The sequence below is a fragment of the Hemicordylus capensis genome, chromosome 1, assembly GCF_027244095.1.
Source record: "Hemicordylus capensis ecotype Gifberg chromosome 1, rHemCap1.1.pri, whole genome shotgun sequence".
NCBI lineage: Eukaryota > Metazoa > Chordata > Lepidosauria > Squamata > Cordylidae > Hemicordylus > Hemicordylus capensis.
In genome coordinates this window covers 416,693,946-416,709,629 of record NC_069657.1, presented here as the reverse complement: position 1 = coordinate 416,709,629, position 15,684 = coordinate 416,693,946, and the positions used below count along the sequence as shown (strand labels likewise).

At 41.5% G+C, this 15,684-nt stretch overlaps 1 protein-coding gene across 1 annotated transcript in view; it reads right to left on the bottom strand.

The window, feature by feature from the left end:
- Positions 1–15,684, bottom strand: part of USH2A (usherin) — a 784,926-nt gene that overhangs the window by 454,508 nt on the left and 314,734 nt on the right. Inside the window, exon 30 of the mRNA XM_053283338.1 lies at positions 4,275–4,388. Within this exon, the coding sequence (XP_053139313.1) occupies positions 4,275–4,388 (114 nt within the window). The remainder of the gene's footprint in view (positions 1–4,274; positions 4,389–15,684) is intronic.

Sequence of the window (15,684 nt, the reverse complement as noted above, 5' to 3'; positions counted from 1 at the left end):
CAAGAGTCCCCTTTACAAGCATAGCCCCTCAAACTGGGTCGAACTTGGTTGAACCTGTCTGTATCGGACTGGACCAAGTTTGGTTTGAACTCAGATAGGCTACTCTTTTTTCTGAGGCCAGTTTGGTTTGGGTTTGAACTGGTCAAACTGGGGTGGCTCAAACCAGTTCTGCACACCCCTCGTTCTTTTAGTTATTCCACTGAACTCCAGTCTCCTCAGTGCTGGTGATTGCTTCCACCATTGCTCTATACTGTGGAGCCTTGTGGATCTAGGAAGACAGTCTGATCATTCACAAACCTTTTGATCAGCAAGCCAATACTGGTTGGCAATGTGTATGTTAAATGATGAATGGTTCAATGGGGAAATGCTGGAAGCTGGAGGGTATGATTGTTGTCAGTCTTCTGTATCATCAATGTATTGTTACTATGCATGCAACATGAGCAACCCAAAATAGAAACTGCTTACATTGACTTTGTGTCCAATCCTTCTGAGGGATAAAACACATGTTCCCCATGGCTTTATTTGATTTTTGTGAAGGAAAAAAATCATTATATACATGACGATAGATCTGCATAAATGAGATTATTTTCTGAATCATCTAAAGAACTACTGTATTAGCTATTTTATGGAAGAGAAAAATAAGATCTAAATATTTTACAGAAAAATAACCTGAATATTGTATTTGCCAGTGTACATAATAATGAAGTTGCATATGTGTTTGTGTGTGTGTGTGTGTGTGTGTGTGTGTGTGTTATTTTTCAATGAAACCCACAAATAATCTAATTTTCATTGGCAATGGGATCAGAGCACCAACTAATCAATTCATTAAAGTATCAGTGAGTATATTTAGAACATCCTAGAGATTATAATTAGATTCAGAAACCGGGAATGAGACTGGCCATCTCTATAGATACTAAAAGTTACATTTCAAAATAATACTTCTAAAACTACAGGTGGTAAATGCAATCCAAGAGTAGATAAGCACAGTGGAACTAAAAGCCCATCTGCCTGGGATTGTCACACATTCACAATTTTGTGCCATTGCAAAAAAATGGAAATGCAGGAAATAGTCTCTGTCATTATCCCAACCCCAAGGAGAACTCAGAGGCCTATAACAATGTGGTTTCCAAGGGCACCTCAAAGCCCTAAGTTCAGTCAAAGCTCAGAAATTCTCCAATTCCAGGCTTGCCCACCCAGACTTATCTTGAGTTCCGTTAACTTTAGTATTTTATCAATGCCTGGGCACAATGATTATCAACTAGAAATCCCTTAAAACTCTGCCTTAATGCTTATGGCTTATCATCTACACAACTGTATTGCTTCAATTTTTTATGGTATTGCTCCTGAATAAAGCCTACGAGGATACAGGAATTTATGGTCAAATGCAAAGCATTTATTCAGAATGGACTGATCTCATGCATGTGTCAGATGAACAGTTTGTGCTACTGTCAAGTGTTCAGCCCATCTTGGGCAAAAGGCAGGCTGAAGACCAGAAGTCCAGGTCTTGTGGCAGAGAGGGAGTCCTTGGTGGCCTCCTCAATGACAATTTACTTAGAAGAAGGCAAGGCAGTAGATCTTGGAAGTAGATCAGCCAATAGCACCAGAGTGCAGAGATGCACCTAGGTAATTTTGGAGCCTGGGCCTAAAGGCCTTTGGAGCCCACCCCTGCAAGTTAAGCATTATCCCCCTACACACACACACACACACACACACACACACACACACACCATGAAACATGCAGTATAACATGTGGGGTTTTGAGGGCACAAACAACAACTGAACTCACAAGAATGTAAGAATATAAAACAGGTATATTTATTCAAATATGCATTAGCAGGTACATTTCAACACACAACCTAACATATTCTCATCCCACATATTTCTTTCCCCACTCCCACCTCTGTCTCTATAGCACCCGGCACAGGTCACAATCACACTCGGCCACCTGGCACAGTGCAGGCCTGTGGCACTCACACCACCCAGGACAGACTAAAGAGGATTTGGGGGCGGGAGCAGGGTGTGTGGAGGCTCTGGACTTCAGCCCTGAAGTCCAGGGGTAGGGCGCCACTGCCAGGTGGGCCACTGTGTGAAACAGGATGCTGGACTAGATGGGCCTTGTAGCAGGGCTGTTCTTACAGAGTGACCTCTAATCAGTCGTCAAATTACAGAGGAGGCAGAGGGAGCCTACCCCTTTACCTTGAAGCAACTTTCTTAGCAACTGTTTCTAGAAGGCTAGAGGGTGCTCCATGATTTCACAAGACTTGAAAGGAGTCAGGGGGTGGGGTTTGTGAGTTTTATTAACAGTTTCCCTACCACCTTCCATAATTTGAACATTGTCTCTAGAATCATTTAATTTCCCATTCCCAAAAGGACTATAGGTTGCTGTGTGAATGTCCCAGCTGAAACTGCTTGTAGTTCCTTCCTTTGACTAGCAGTTCCTTCAGATTAGCAATCTGATCTATGGGGCTTCCAGTGCAAGTGCAGCAGCATCTGAGAGCTCCTGATTCTGCTTCTAATACAATTCAGTTAGCATTAGATCTCATAGATTCCACTTTGCAAGCCAGGATTCAGGATTTCCCCTGCCTCTTCTTTTGAGTATTCAGATTCTAAAAATATTAGAAAGTCACCTGGGATTACAAGAGTCAACTCTCTGTGGCTGATCCTGTGATACAATGAATGTGGTAGAATGGTACCACCTATTATTAGGTGACAAGTGCATGTTCTCATGTTACAAGTAGAACATGGCATGTGTTCAGTCAGAGGATGAGGCAACACCAAAATATTCTCTTTAGAACCTTTTCCTATTGGGTTACGTCAAGGTAAACTTTGAGGACAATAATAGAATATCCTTATTTCCGCATAACAGAACCAGAATCAACAATCTCCACGGAAGGAAAAAGTCACAGGTCAATGCTAGAGCACATGCTCTGCATGCAAAAGGTCCCACATTTTAGCCTAGTGTCTCCAGGCAGGGTTGGAAAATACTGGTCTGAAACCCCAGATACCTGCTGCCAGTCAGTGTATGACAAAATATAAGGCAACTTCATCTGTTCGTGTATGAATGCTCCATGTGTTCTCCTGTATGGAAGGGAAGCAGGATTGCACCAGCTGGCCATGCCCCCGACCTCTCCTTTGGACTGGTTGGGCCAATCCAGAGAAGACTGGACTAACTTCTCCTCCAAGCAGAGGAGAAAGTAAGAGCCTGGTTCCAACATGTGCATAATGGTAGGAGCATAGATCCTATCTGATCAGAAATTCAAATTAAAACTAATTCTCACCCTTGGCTTAACAATCAAAGGTCAGGGCAAGGCCTTCAGGGGGCTCCTGCTCCCCTTCCATGTGCAGAGTGCACACGTGGAACATTTGTGAGAAGAGGGCTAAAGATCGCTACATTGACTTATAGAAACCTTCTTTTAAATAGAAAAAAAAAGTTTTTCATTTTTAGCAATCATGTTTAGAGCCAAAGCCCTCACTCTGTTATGGTATATATTTGCCATTAGCAAAAAAAAGAGAGTAGATTTGATTTCACAAGGAAAGCTATGGATTGAGATGGGGTAAATTTAAAATTTGGCTCAAGTGGTTTTCTTTTATGTTTAAAATAAATATACTGCAAATCTTTTGAGAACTAATTCTTCAGTAATTGATGCACAGACGTTATTGAGCTGGTCTCTAAAGGCAGAACTGGAACATATTTTCTCTTTCTTGCTGCTCTCGTGCTTAATGCCAGCTTCCGAAATGGTAATTTATGCTTGCAACTTTTAAGTTTCAAGTACAACAGATTAATAAGCGGCCCAATTGGCATTTTGAGGTTCCATCAGGCTGAAATAATTGTTGCCTGTGCTGGTGTTTAGCAGTTAAAAGAGACCATGGAAATCAACCGTTTGATTCTCAATTTCATACAGTGCCATACAATCAATTCTTTTTAGTCAGACTGTCTCTAGATTTACTTCTGAGCCATAGTAAAATGAGGAAGCTTTCATTAATCTTTCAGATGCTTCATATTAATGACAAGGCTCTTGCATGAACAATGTAACAGCAATTAAAAAGCCCATTAATCTGCATTACAGCTATTAAAGATGCATGTCATTAAAGGGTATGGAGTTTGATTCATTTTAGCACCCCCCCAAAAATGGAGCAATTATGGTCTGGCAATGCACTTTGTCATCAAATTAGGTTGGGGTTTTCCAGCAAATGGCTTTGCAGCATTTAGCTCCTCTCCTATTTTATTATTCATGACTGAAATGTGGAAGTCAAGACCTTTGAAATTACTTTACCTTCTTGTGGAGAGGAGATGTTCAAGGCATGTGAGCTTTCAGTACAGCCAGCCAAAGTGCAGGCCGTTAGGGTTATAGCATACTTTGTGAAGGGCTGCAAGCCTGTCAGCATGCCTGCAACAGAAAGAAGCAACACTTTGTTAATGTGTGTACAGTAGGCAAGGGTCGCAGAGCATGCAGATCTATGCCTTCAGATAGTCATTTAGCACAACAGTGAGTGTAGTTGTACATCGTTTGTTTACAATAGACTTAGGGATGCATGTAGCCTCATTCAAGAAACAGATGGCGGGCGGGGGGGGGGGACTTTTGAAATTTCTCAAAGCTTTTGTCCAAGAATCTTCCAATTTCACTTGAGCCTTCTAAATTGTTCTAAATTGAGTATAATCAATACATGGAGAGGGAAATAGGATTGCACTCATTGTCTCACCACTGACTTCCAAACATGTTGATCAGTACTTAAATCTGCCCCCTGCATTTTACAGGGTAAAGATTGCACATATAGCTTGTACATGCATGGGCTCTGTGTGCAAGGAATGCAGGGAAGTTGGAGGCAGGGCCAGCAAACAATCCCAATTGAAGGCATTGATTTTGCCTAGTTTTAGAATGTCTAAAAATGAGCTCATGAGCAGCTGTGATTTAGGAATGTGCAACACCCCCATCCCTGCCCATCATTTTCTTTTTGTTTCCCTCAAAATTCCTTGGATGTAACCGTTTTGAAGAAATCTCCCAAATTTGCCTCAAAATTTGGCTTCAGACAAATTTCACTGCAGCAACTCCAACAATAGTAGGAGATAACTGGGAAAGTAATACTAGTTAACAATTATTTGTTCAGCTTTTATAGCTACTGGAACATTTTCATTTATCGTTTACCCTTTTCAAATCCAACTCAATTCTCCCTTACTTCAGAGACACCTTACAAATGCACATGTATGCTGTACCACCACAACAATGCAACTGGCATTAAATTTAGAACCTTCAAGTATCTGAGGAGTATTTTTTCTGTGACTTATGGTGCTAGTTCAGCATAGCAAATTACAGCAAGTATTTATACAGCCTTCTAGAGTACACAGTCACATATTTCAATTATCCTTACAACAATCCTGCAGGATGGGTCAAAATTATTATCCACAAATTGCAGATTGTGGTTTAGCCTAAGAGAAAAGGACTTGCCGCACACCACTTTGTGAGCTAATGGCAAATAAAAGTTACGTGGGACTTCCTGGGACAACTAGGATTTCACAACTTAGTCTCTTGGTCATTATGTCCAAAGCCAAACTAAATGTGGAAAAGTGAGGGAGGAGGGTGCCCATCCCATCTCTCCAGTGAAAATTACCCTCACCCAAAGCTGCTTTTGCCCAGAAGAATCCATCATTGGGGTTTAAGTACAGGTTGCATTCAGGTTTGACTAATTATTGTTACATCCCACCCACATACCCCACACAAGATACTCTGGCTCTGTTTATAGATGATGTATGACTCATGCAAAGAACTTCCTTGTGGAAGCATTCTGCATGTACCACATCATCTTTCTATATCCCTACCACAGCTACTGATCTATTTGCATACAGGCCTAGGATGCCAGTGGTGTGCCTTTTTCCTGGCGATCACTGGTATGCTAATCCTACATATGTGTTACATCCATTGTATACTGTATATGTACTGGAGATGCAGCTCCTGATGGCATTGACTCTTAGCGCCAGCAATTGACTCTTAGCACCCCATTGACCACTAGGGGCATCGGGGTAGAGACAGCCAGTAAGGGCATTCCTTCTCTGACCACACTTTCTCTACTCAGCTTCCCCTTTGTTAGACTGATAGTATCAGATTTCATTCTCTTACCTGCAAGTTTTTAACATGGGGCTTTTAAAGCCCTTTAACTTGCATCTCCTCTGGAATGGAGGGGGTGAGTTCACATATCAGCCAGATTTACCCTGAAGTCTTTGCGAGTTATCGGGGAGCAGTTCACACACAATTTGGGTTTTTCACAGTGCATTAGAGTGTAGCCCGATTTATATCCGGGGTTTTAAAAAAAATCCACTACTTGTGTCATTTTTCTGGGACAACTTCAGGTTTGCAGTAAAGCCTCCCTGTAAACTTGCAGCAAAGCCTGCTGTGTGTAAAGATCCCTGGATTTACTTACTTCTCCCCTCCCTACTACCTGTATATAGCTAGCAATGAGGCATCATAGGTCTTATCTACCTCTCTGACGGATTTCCCCAATAAACTACTTTCTTTGGAACTTTAACTCCATGTCTCCAGACAATAGTAATTAGCAGGGCTCCCTTACTTGTGCACTTCTGCTGTAACTGGGGCAGATAAAGAAAGGTCCCCTCCTGAACTCTCTAACACGGGGCGGTTTTAGGCTTGGGTCCAAGGGGGAACATGCCCCCAGTGTTTTCTGGGTGCTATATGCCTCTCCTTGACATCCTTCTTTTGAGTTAGGACATGGAACAGCAGTCCCAGCCAGCCATGGAGCCTTGCTGGGCAGGGTCGCCCTTCCGTTTCCTCTCCCCAGCAAGCCAGTCCTCCAATTTAACCAGCCAATGCCAAAGCCCCCGAGTCCCTGCTGACTGCTCTACTTTGGGGCATGGGCTGAGGCCTGCTGTCAATATACAGAGGGCAGCCGTGGTAGCAGCAGAGAGAAAACGTTGTCGCTCTGCCTTCTCCAAGGAGCAGCGATCTAATTGGTCCTCTTCCTGGTAGGTACAATCTTGTGCTTCCCCCCTACCGCTTCAGAATGAATGCAGTAGCAGAGCGAGGGAGCCACAAGGGTCGGGAGGGAAAGTGGAAACTGGCTGCCAGGCTTGTCTTCCTCAGGAAAGTAAAACTAAAAAGAAAAAAATGCTTTTTCTGTTTGTTGTATTTGTCAGATCCCACCCCACACCACTTCCCCCTTGCTTGTGTGGAATCCACTGTGTGTTTCTCCTTTCCCCCTATACTTGGAACCATGTGCACGTGTGTGATAGGGGTGTGCAAACAGGTTCAGAACCGAGCTGGTTCAACTTCGAGCCAGTTCAATTCGACAGTTCAGGGTTGAGCTGAACTACCTCCAGTTCAGCTCGACCCCAGACCCCCAGCCTTTTGGGGGTTTGCAGACCAAATAGTAAAAAGTTTTTTTTTCAATTTGCCCCCTCTGGGGGGCTTCTCTGAGGCAGCCGAGGGGGGTCTTCAGAGGTTCCCCCTCCCCCTGCCGACCTCCGTTATTGCAGCCATCGCTGAGTTAGGGTGGTCTTCGGCCCTTTCCAGGACCTTCCCCCAGTGTGGTGGCCATTTTGGAGATCATGACTCAGGACACAATTTTAAAATTGTTTTAAAATTCTTTTTTTTAGTATTTGGTCTATAATCCCCCGCCCACACAGACTGGGGTGGGGTGTGTGAGGGGGTTCCAGACCAACTGGCCTGGTCCAGTTCGAGTCAGGTTTAGACTCTAATCATACCAGGCCAGCCAGTTCCATGCATACCCCTAGTGTGTGAGAGAGAAGTCAGAAGTTACTCTTGTTATGTGTCTGGTTTGAGATCCTCTGCTAATTGAGCAAAGGGGCACCTTTAAAAAGTTGTGATTAGCAGGGGGAGAGCAACTGGCCCTATCCAGCCCCAGCACAGCATCCCTCCAGTGGCTGTTGCTGGTGCCTATCTCATGTTTCTTTTTTAGATTGTGAGTGCTTTAGGGGCAGGAAACCATTTTATTCATTTATCTGTATCTATGTAAACTGCTTTGGAAACTTTTGTTGAACAGCGATATATAAATAAGCATCGAATTCGTATGGTTTAGGTTTTTTTAAAAAAATCATGTGACTTCTAAGCATGGGGGTGGGTGCATATCCTGGATATCTGGGTATCTCTTCTTATTTGCTCTGGGTTATTTTTTAAAAGTACAACAAAGTGCCAACAAGCATAAACCAAAGCTGTTATAGAAGAAAGACTTAAGAACTGCTGCCAATACCCTCTTGTGAGTAAATTAGTTCCTACAAAAGTATTAAAACCTCTAAAAAGAAGAAAAGAGAAGATATGCTTTAGCAAAACTGATCTGTTTTTGCTTTTTATTTCTGCCTTTTGGTTTATCTGCTGGGGAGAGGGTTGAGGATACTAGATCCTTAATACACAGGCTCTAATCTTGTCTATTTTTTTCAGGGGTGGGGGTGTTTGCCTTTTTATTAAAAATATTTATATACTGCTTTTAAACAAAAAGTACTCAAAATGGCCTGCATAGCAAAACTTTTAAGAAAATTGCTTGCTGTCATTTTAGCTCAAAATGGCATAAGTTATTTGCTAGTTTGAAACTGGTGTGATTGGGATTTTTTTCAGTGTATTATATACCACTTCCAACTTCAAGAGTCCAAGCAAAAGATATGAGACAAATAGCTCTTTTCCCCAAAATGGGTATCATAAACTTAATGGTTATTTTATTTTGCTCTTCCCTTGTAGTAATAGCTAATACATATTGAAAATGTACATATTATTTTTTAAGCTAGTGGTGGAAAATAGGCCCAAGTTTTTAAAAGTGGTTTCACTCTTCTTCACAAACTGGAAAACTAAGAATCAAGCATTTATCTCTCCCCCACCCCCACCGCAGAAACATAATTACGTGGTCTCCTTTTATACACTTCTTTCAAAATAAGACTTTGTAAATCAGATAATGAATTCCTAAGAAACTGGGGTAACTCCACATATGTCATTCCACTCTTTCAAATGGTGGATAAATAGATCTAAATTGATCACATGTTGATTACTTTTGTTACATACTGAGTTTATGGCCAAGTGCAAAGGATTTGAACCCAGGTCTCCCCAATCATAGTCTTAACACTCTAACTACTACACCACACTGACTATCAATTGTGAGTGACATTGATTACAGGAGGAATCTTATGTAGGAGAAAAAAGAAGATTTAAATCCTCATTTTAGCTGTGAAGCAAACTAGTGGGGAAGAGATTACTGGATTCCTTTAGAGAGCATGAAAAGGTTTAATTCTGAAAGTGAAAGTGGGGAGCTGTGGGCCCAAGCTAGGCCCAGGCCCCAGATCCTAGAAACACTGCTGTTTAAAAGCCAGGAGGCAAATATTGAACATTTACATAGGTAACCCCTTTACCTACTTTACCCAATTAGGCCTTTGTGTTAGTGAGTCAGGAATAACTACCACTGTTTGATTGCTCAACATTAATTAGGATCTCCGATTTACCCATAACCATTAATTGAATGAGTGAGGAAAATCCACAATTTCCCTACTTTTGAGCCACTCTGGTTATATGTGGTAGACACTTTTGCAGAGTGGTGCTCTGTTAACATAAGATTCTTCTATTTGTACAAGAAGCTTGCACTGATAGAGCGCCACTCCACAAAAGGTCTGAATGGTTAAAGCTGGTTACATCTAATTAAGCTGGTTAAAGGGTGTCAATTCTTTAATTAACCTACATGACATAAACTTGAGAAGTCACAGCTTAATGGTAGAGCTCACCCTGTGCAAACAGAAGTCTCAGGTTTGATCCTTGGCATCCCCAACTAAAAGAATGTCAGGTAGCAGGACTGGGAAAGACCTCCTCTTGAGATCTTGGGAAGCCACTGCCATTGGGCTAGTTTGAAGGATCACCTGCCGCAACTAGAACAAGGTTAGGCCAAAAGCATGCCCATCCTGATGTCACTGAAGGGCACCCCAATAGCACATTGGAAGGTTCTTTCGTTACTCTTGAGTGTGCTCTTGGCATAACCCTATCCTGGTCATGTGTTGAAGTCAGTGATCATCTGAACTGGTTCATCAAAGTTAGGAGTACTATAGTAGATTGAACAATGGACTGAATCGGTATAAGCTTTATATAGGGTTGGTTCACATGAACATGGCCCCATACAAGCAATGAAGGCAGGAATGCACCAAGAATGTGCTTACCCCAATGCATTCTTGGTACGTCCTGTAATCATGTGTGAGGAGTGATAATGGAAGTGCCCCTGTACATGTGCTGATGATCACCCCTTGCGCGATTGTAGGAAGTGCTGAGAACACATCAGCACCACCTTTAATGACCCTGGGTCAGGCACATTCTCAGTGGGTTGTGTTAACATGAACCAGTCCATATTGCGTATATATCAAAGCTGTACAGGTCATCCTACCATTATATCCTGAAGGAAGAAGAGTCATATGCCATTCACACGATTATTGCACAAGCTTCTGAAGAACATTTCAGGCTTTGTAGAATGAAAATAATATAGGAACCCCATTGGCAATGACAATTGTATAGACAGTTGTTTGGGTAGTTTTCTTGAACCATCATTAAAATCATCTCCATGGTTGAGCATCCCTGTTCACCTACACTTCTGTTTAAATATAGGATATGGAGAAACCATATGAGGAACTCCTCAATTTTTTCTCCTGAGCTGCAGGGGTGTGAGGTGGGAACCCTGAAATTCTCTTTATAACCTCAATTTGGAGAAATTTCAGTTCAAATGCGCTGAACAGATAAGTATTTCAATTTTATGTTTCTAGGGTAGTTATAGTATACACCTAGGATTTATTCAACACACACACACACACACACACACACACACACTTTGTTTTATAGGAAAAAATATTTAAGCATCATTCCATATGCTGTAATTTATAGTAACAACTGTAATTTTTCAAAGGGAATGGTCTAAATCTGACAGAAACCTAGAGCCTGGTAGTAAAACATTGTTAGTTTTTACGCATTTTCTTCATTTTGCTCTGATAAATTAAAATAAGGCCTCAAGGTTTGTCTTCCTAAACAGATACTAAATTAAATATTACTAATAATTAAACATGGGCTATTTTAATAAAACTGAAAACTTGCTTTGCATACCAAGTGGACCTCTTGTGCTAGGTGTGATATCAGTTCACTGCTACACTTCTAACTTTACATCCATATTTAACAAATGACATTATTCAGTTTCATGGGGTCACTGTGTCAAAATGTCTGTGTTAGAATTTTAATTTATTTCCAAAGGTTCCCTTCACTGGGCAGAAAGAGTGGTACCTTCAATTGATTTACTGTCTGTAATCTACCATGTGGATTTTTTAAAGGACTAGAACTTAAGATATGACGTAAATTTCTTTTAAAAGGAAGAACCTCACTTGCATTGCAGTAGCACTGAATAGACGAGAAGGGATCTGAATACTGTTGATATATACTGTCTGCTCAGTGAATAAGAGAGAATATATATATATATATATATATATATATATATATATATATATATATAGTCTTATTTTTATTTTGTTTTATTGTCTAGAAGTTTTGTTTCATATATTTCTAATGTTTGATTCTTGTGTGAGTTTTTTTAAATTTGACAAATGATGTAAATTTTAAAAGGTGAAGTCATTGGATATATCTACAGAAATTTTAATTGTTTCAGGATTTAATTATTTTTCACTGTTAATGACCATATACTGTATTCAGTTCTGTCTAGCCCATAGCTCTTTATATGTTGTCAGTGAAGTCCAGCACATCTGGATGCATTTGGGGCAATGTAGAAGTGATCAAAAATTACAGCAGATCTGTTCTGGCATATTTGGGGATTGAAATCCAGTGCCTCATCATCGACTCAGCTGTCATAACTAGCACATGATTATGTTTTATAATAAAAGTTGTTTCTAAAGCCTTCTGTAAGCATCTATGACAGTCTCAGAATATTTTCATAACAATGCATAATTAAATTTGCACAGCTATAAATTAATGTGTGTGTACATCAGTGATGATTCTAGTTATGGGACTGCTAACTTTATACTCCAGGATAGGCAGGCGCAGAGTGTAAATTTCACTGACTGACTGGAAGTGCAGAGGAAATGTGTGGGTAATGAGAGCAGAGCAGCCAGTTCTTTAATTGAATTAAAAGCTGGGTGACACCAATGCAGACACCTGTCCAATTACAGACAGGCCAAGGTGTTTACCATTGCTGTACAAGCGATTTGAAGATGACAGAAATCTTTCCGCCCACAGATTAACATAATGAAGGAGAACAGATTACAGTGGATGCTAGCCAAACAGCTAGCTTGGCAGCTGAGAGAGGAGGAAAAAGTAGCTTACTGAACTATGTAAATAGTTCAGTAAATTTAAAAAAAGTGCACTTTTTCATACTGGCCTGTTGCAATGCTCTGCCTGCATTTAGGGACAAGGTCAGGTATTGTGTTCCCCTACTTGCATTAGGAAAATGTGTAAAAGAAAACAATGGGAAAATATCCAAAACCTCACATTTTGATACTGACAGAGGAGTCGGAAGCAAATAAAAAATGGACCACTAAGTATTTCTCCAGAATTCATACATCTTATAATCACATCTGCTCCAATACCTGAAAGAAGTATGTCCATTTTTTTTTGCCCACTTCTCTAAATATCTGGGTCTTGGTGAGGAACACATTATTGTTTAGCAGTTATATTTACTCCACAGCTACCCTTTCTGAATGCCCAAGCTTATTTTTATGCTCTCCAAGTAAATTATCAGTTTGCGATTCAAACAGGAATGTTGCTGGAGTAAAATATTTAACTGCACATGCTGTTCTTTTTCACATGCATCCCATGAATTGGAACAGAAATTTCTCCAAAGTGCAATTTGAAAGAGAATTTCAGGATTCCACCAAGGAGAAAAATTGGAGTAGTTCACATCCCTTTGGATCCATGGCTGTAATCCCGAATCTAGTTAGATATGAGAGACTCCCGTATGTATTACTTAACCACTGATCATATGGAGCTATTAAGCAGGTACAGGGTATAACAGGGCTCTTCATTTCAAGGCCTGGGAGCCAGAGGCAGCTTCCATCTGCCCTACGTGCAGCTCCCTGACATTGTTCATTAGGCCAGTGCAAAGTTTTGGCCAAAGCTGAATACTCCGCACAACCCCCTTACTACCATGCTGAGGTGACAGTTCCCATCATGCAGTACTGTGCTTTGCCCAGTAGGGATGTGCACAAAACCAGTTTTGCCGATTTGGCTCAAATCCAAACTGGATTAAAGCTGATCCAGCCTGGCCCAGTTCAGCTTTGGCTTGAACTGAACCGATTTGACCGGATTGGAGTTATACTGGTAAAGGGGAATCAGGTGAGGATTTCCCTTTAACAGTACAGGGGCAAGGAGGGATGTCCTGAGTATAGAGGGGATGGGAAGGGAGTAAATCTGTGCTCACAAACACAAGCTGCGGCTAAAGCAGCGGCCACAGGGATTTAAGGTGGCTCCCCCCACCCCCACCGGCCTCTCCCTGAGTAGCCCAGGCTGGCAGCAGCCTGATTCAGGGCCTTTTCTGGCCTGGTTCAGGCCTCTGCAACGCACAGGAGCCATTTTAGTGATCTCCACACATGCACAGAGGCCATTTGCATGACTGCATAGTTGTGTGGATTCAAATGGCCTCTGTGCATGTACAGAGTTCATTAAAATGGCCCCCATATGTGCACAGAGGCCTGACCTAGACCAGAGAAGGCCCAAACTGGGCCACCGCCAGCCCAGGCTACTTACAGGGAGGCCAGTGGGTGGGAGCCGACATCCTCCGTTGCTGCTGCTTGTACTTGCGAGTACAGTTTTACTCCCCTCCCACCTCCTCTATACTTAGGACAGCCCCCTGGCCCCTATACTGGTAAAGAGGAATCCTCACTGGATTCTCCTTTACCAGTATAGTTCCGAACTGGTTCAGTTCGAACTCAGACCAGCCAAGGCCAGTCCAGTTCAACTCTGAACCCGTCAAGCCAAGTTCAACACGGAGCCCAGAACAAACCAAGCTGGCTCACACAACCCTATTGCCCAGAACCAGTGGGGCTCCATAAAGGGAAACCTCTTGACCCCAATGCCATCTTGGAAGGTGTGCACAGAGCACTGGGAAATGTAGTCCTTTTCAGTTCTTGACTCATAGAACTCTATGAAGAAAGTGCTGGCAATGACCACACTTCCCAGTGCTCAGTGTATACCTTCCCATATGTTACTGAGGCTTGATAGGACTCTCTTTCTCTTAGGCCTTCTCACCCCCTGATGCTGATACAGGTCAAATGAGCATAAACTGTGGATCAGATGAGTTTCAATTGTTCCACATCTGAGTCTATTCCCCAATCAAAGTGACCCTGGTTGCTCTGCCACCTTGCCTTAGAGTCTTGTGCTGCTGCTGCTACTGCTGCTGCTGTTTAAAGCCGGGTCAGTACATGACAAAACAGGCAGATTGTGATCCCGGATGAAGCTGCCAACCTAGTATGCATAACTGAGTGTTGGGTTGCTTGACTGGGGTGATAGCATGCATCAAAATCACTTTAAGATAGTATAGAATGCAGATCTGATGAGATGAGATCAAGACAGAGCAGATAAGACCTCTTCACTTTGTTTTTTAAAAAAACTGCTTTAGGCATCTCTTTGGAGTGCTTTTTGCCCTTGTTGGAGGTGCCCTGAAGCCACTTGTAACCCACAGCATGCCTCCTAATAGGAAGCATGTCATGTCACTCTTTCATAAGGAAAAGAGACTGCTAGATGCTCCTAAAAAACTAGAGCTTAGCTGCAGTGAGTGAGGGCTGATTTTGTGAACATATTTCAGAGCTCTCCCAAAAAAGCATGAAAAATGAAGTCCCCATTGCTGAGTCAACCAGGCCAATACTCCCTAAAACTGCTGCAGTGCAGCAAAACAGAAAACAGACAAAGTTGCCTTAGTAATTCTTATACAATCCCTGCATCCACAACATTTATTCTGACTGAGGGCAAATAATTGTTGTTTTATTATGTTTTTAATTGTTAATCATTGTTTTATGCTTTATAATTTTTGTTTTAACTATTAACTGATTTTAATGGTGTTTTAATGTAAACCGCCCTGAGTCTTTTGGAAGGGCGGTATAAAAGTTTTAATAATAAATAAATAAATAAATAAATAATTGGCTTAATTATTTATGATGTCAGCATATAGTCAAATCTGGTTATTTGCATGATCCTGTGATATAATCAACTTTGTGATATGATCTCTGATTGTCTGGGTTCACTTTGCAAAGAAGAAAGAAGCCCTAAAAACAGTATCCAAGGAGCAGCATATCACTGCTACAAACTGATGTGAACACACACACATAGGTTTTCATGGGAATTTCCATTCCCTTTCAAAGCCTACTTTTCACATTAAAAATGCTACAGTGCAAACATTTGGTGCAGTTCTGTATAACAATGCAGTACCATCCCAAAGTTTAGTAGAATTAAACCACTGAATGAACATTAGTTCTAAAGAAAGATAGGTCCTTTTCATATTGTTCTTTTTACAAAACTTCCAAATATTATATTTAGAAGTCTTGTTCTTGCATTTTATTATTGGCTCTAGGTAACTCAAACTCTGCATTCCCCCATCCTTCTTTTTTAGCCCTACCACTGTGGTGAGTCACACTTTGTCGGTGTTAAGCGTTAATGCAAAATGCATTAGCGCTTAGTGGTGAGATCTCTGGATCTGCTGGTGCCAAAGAGC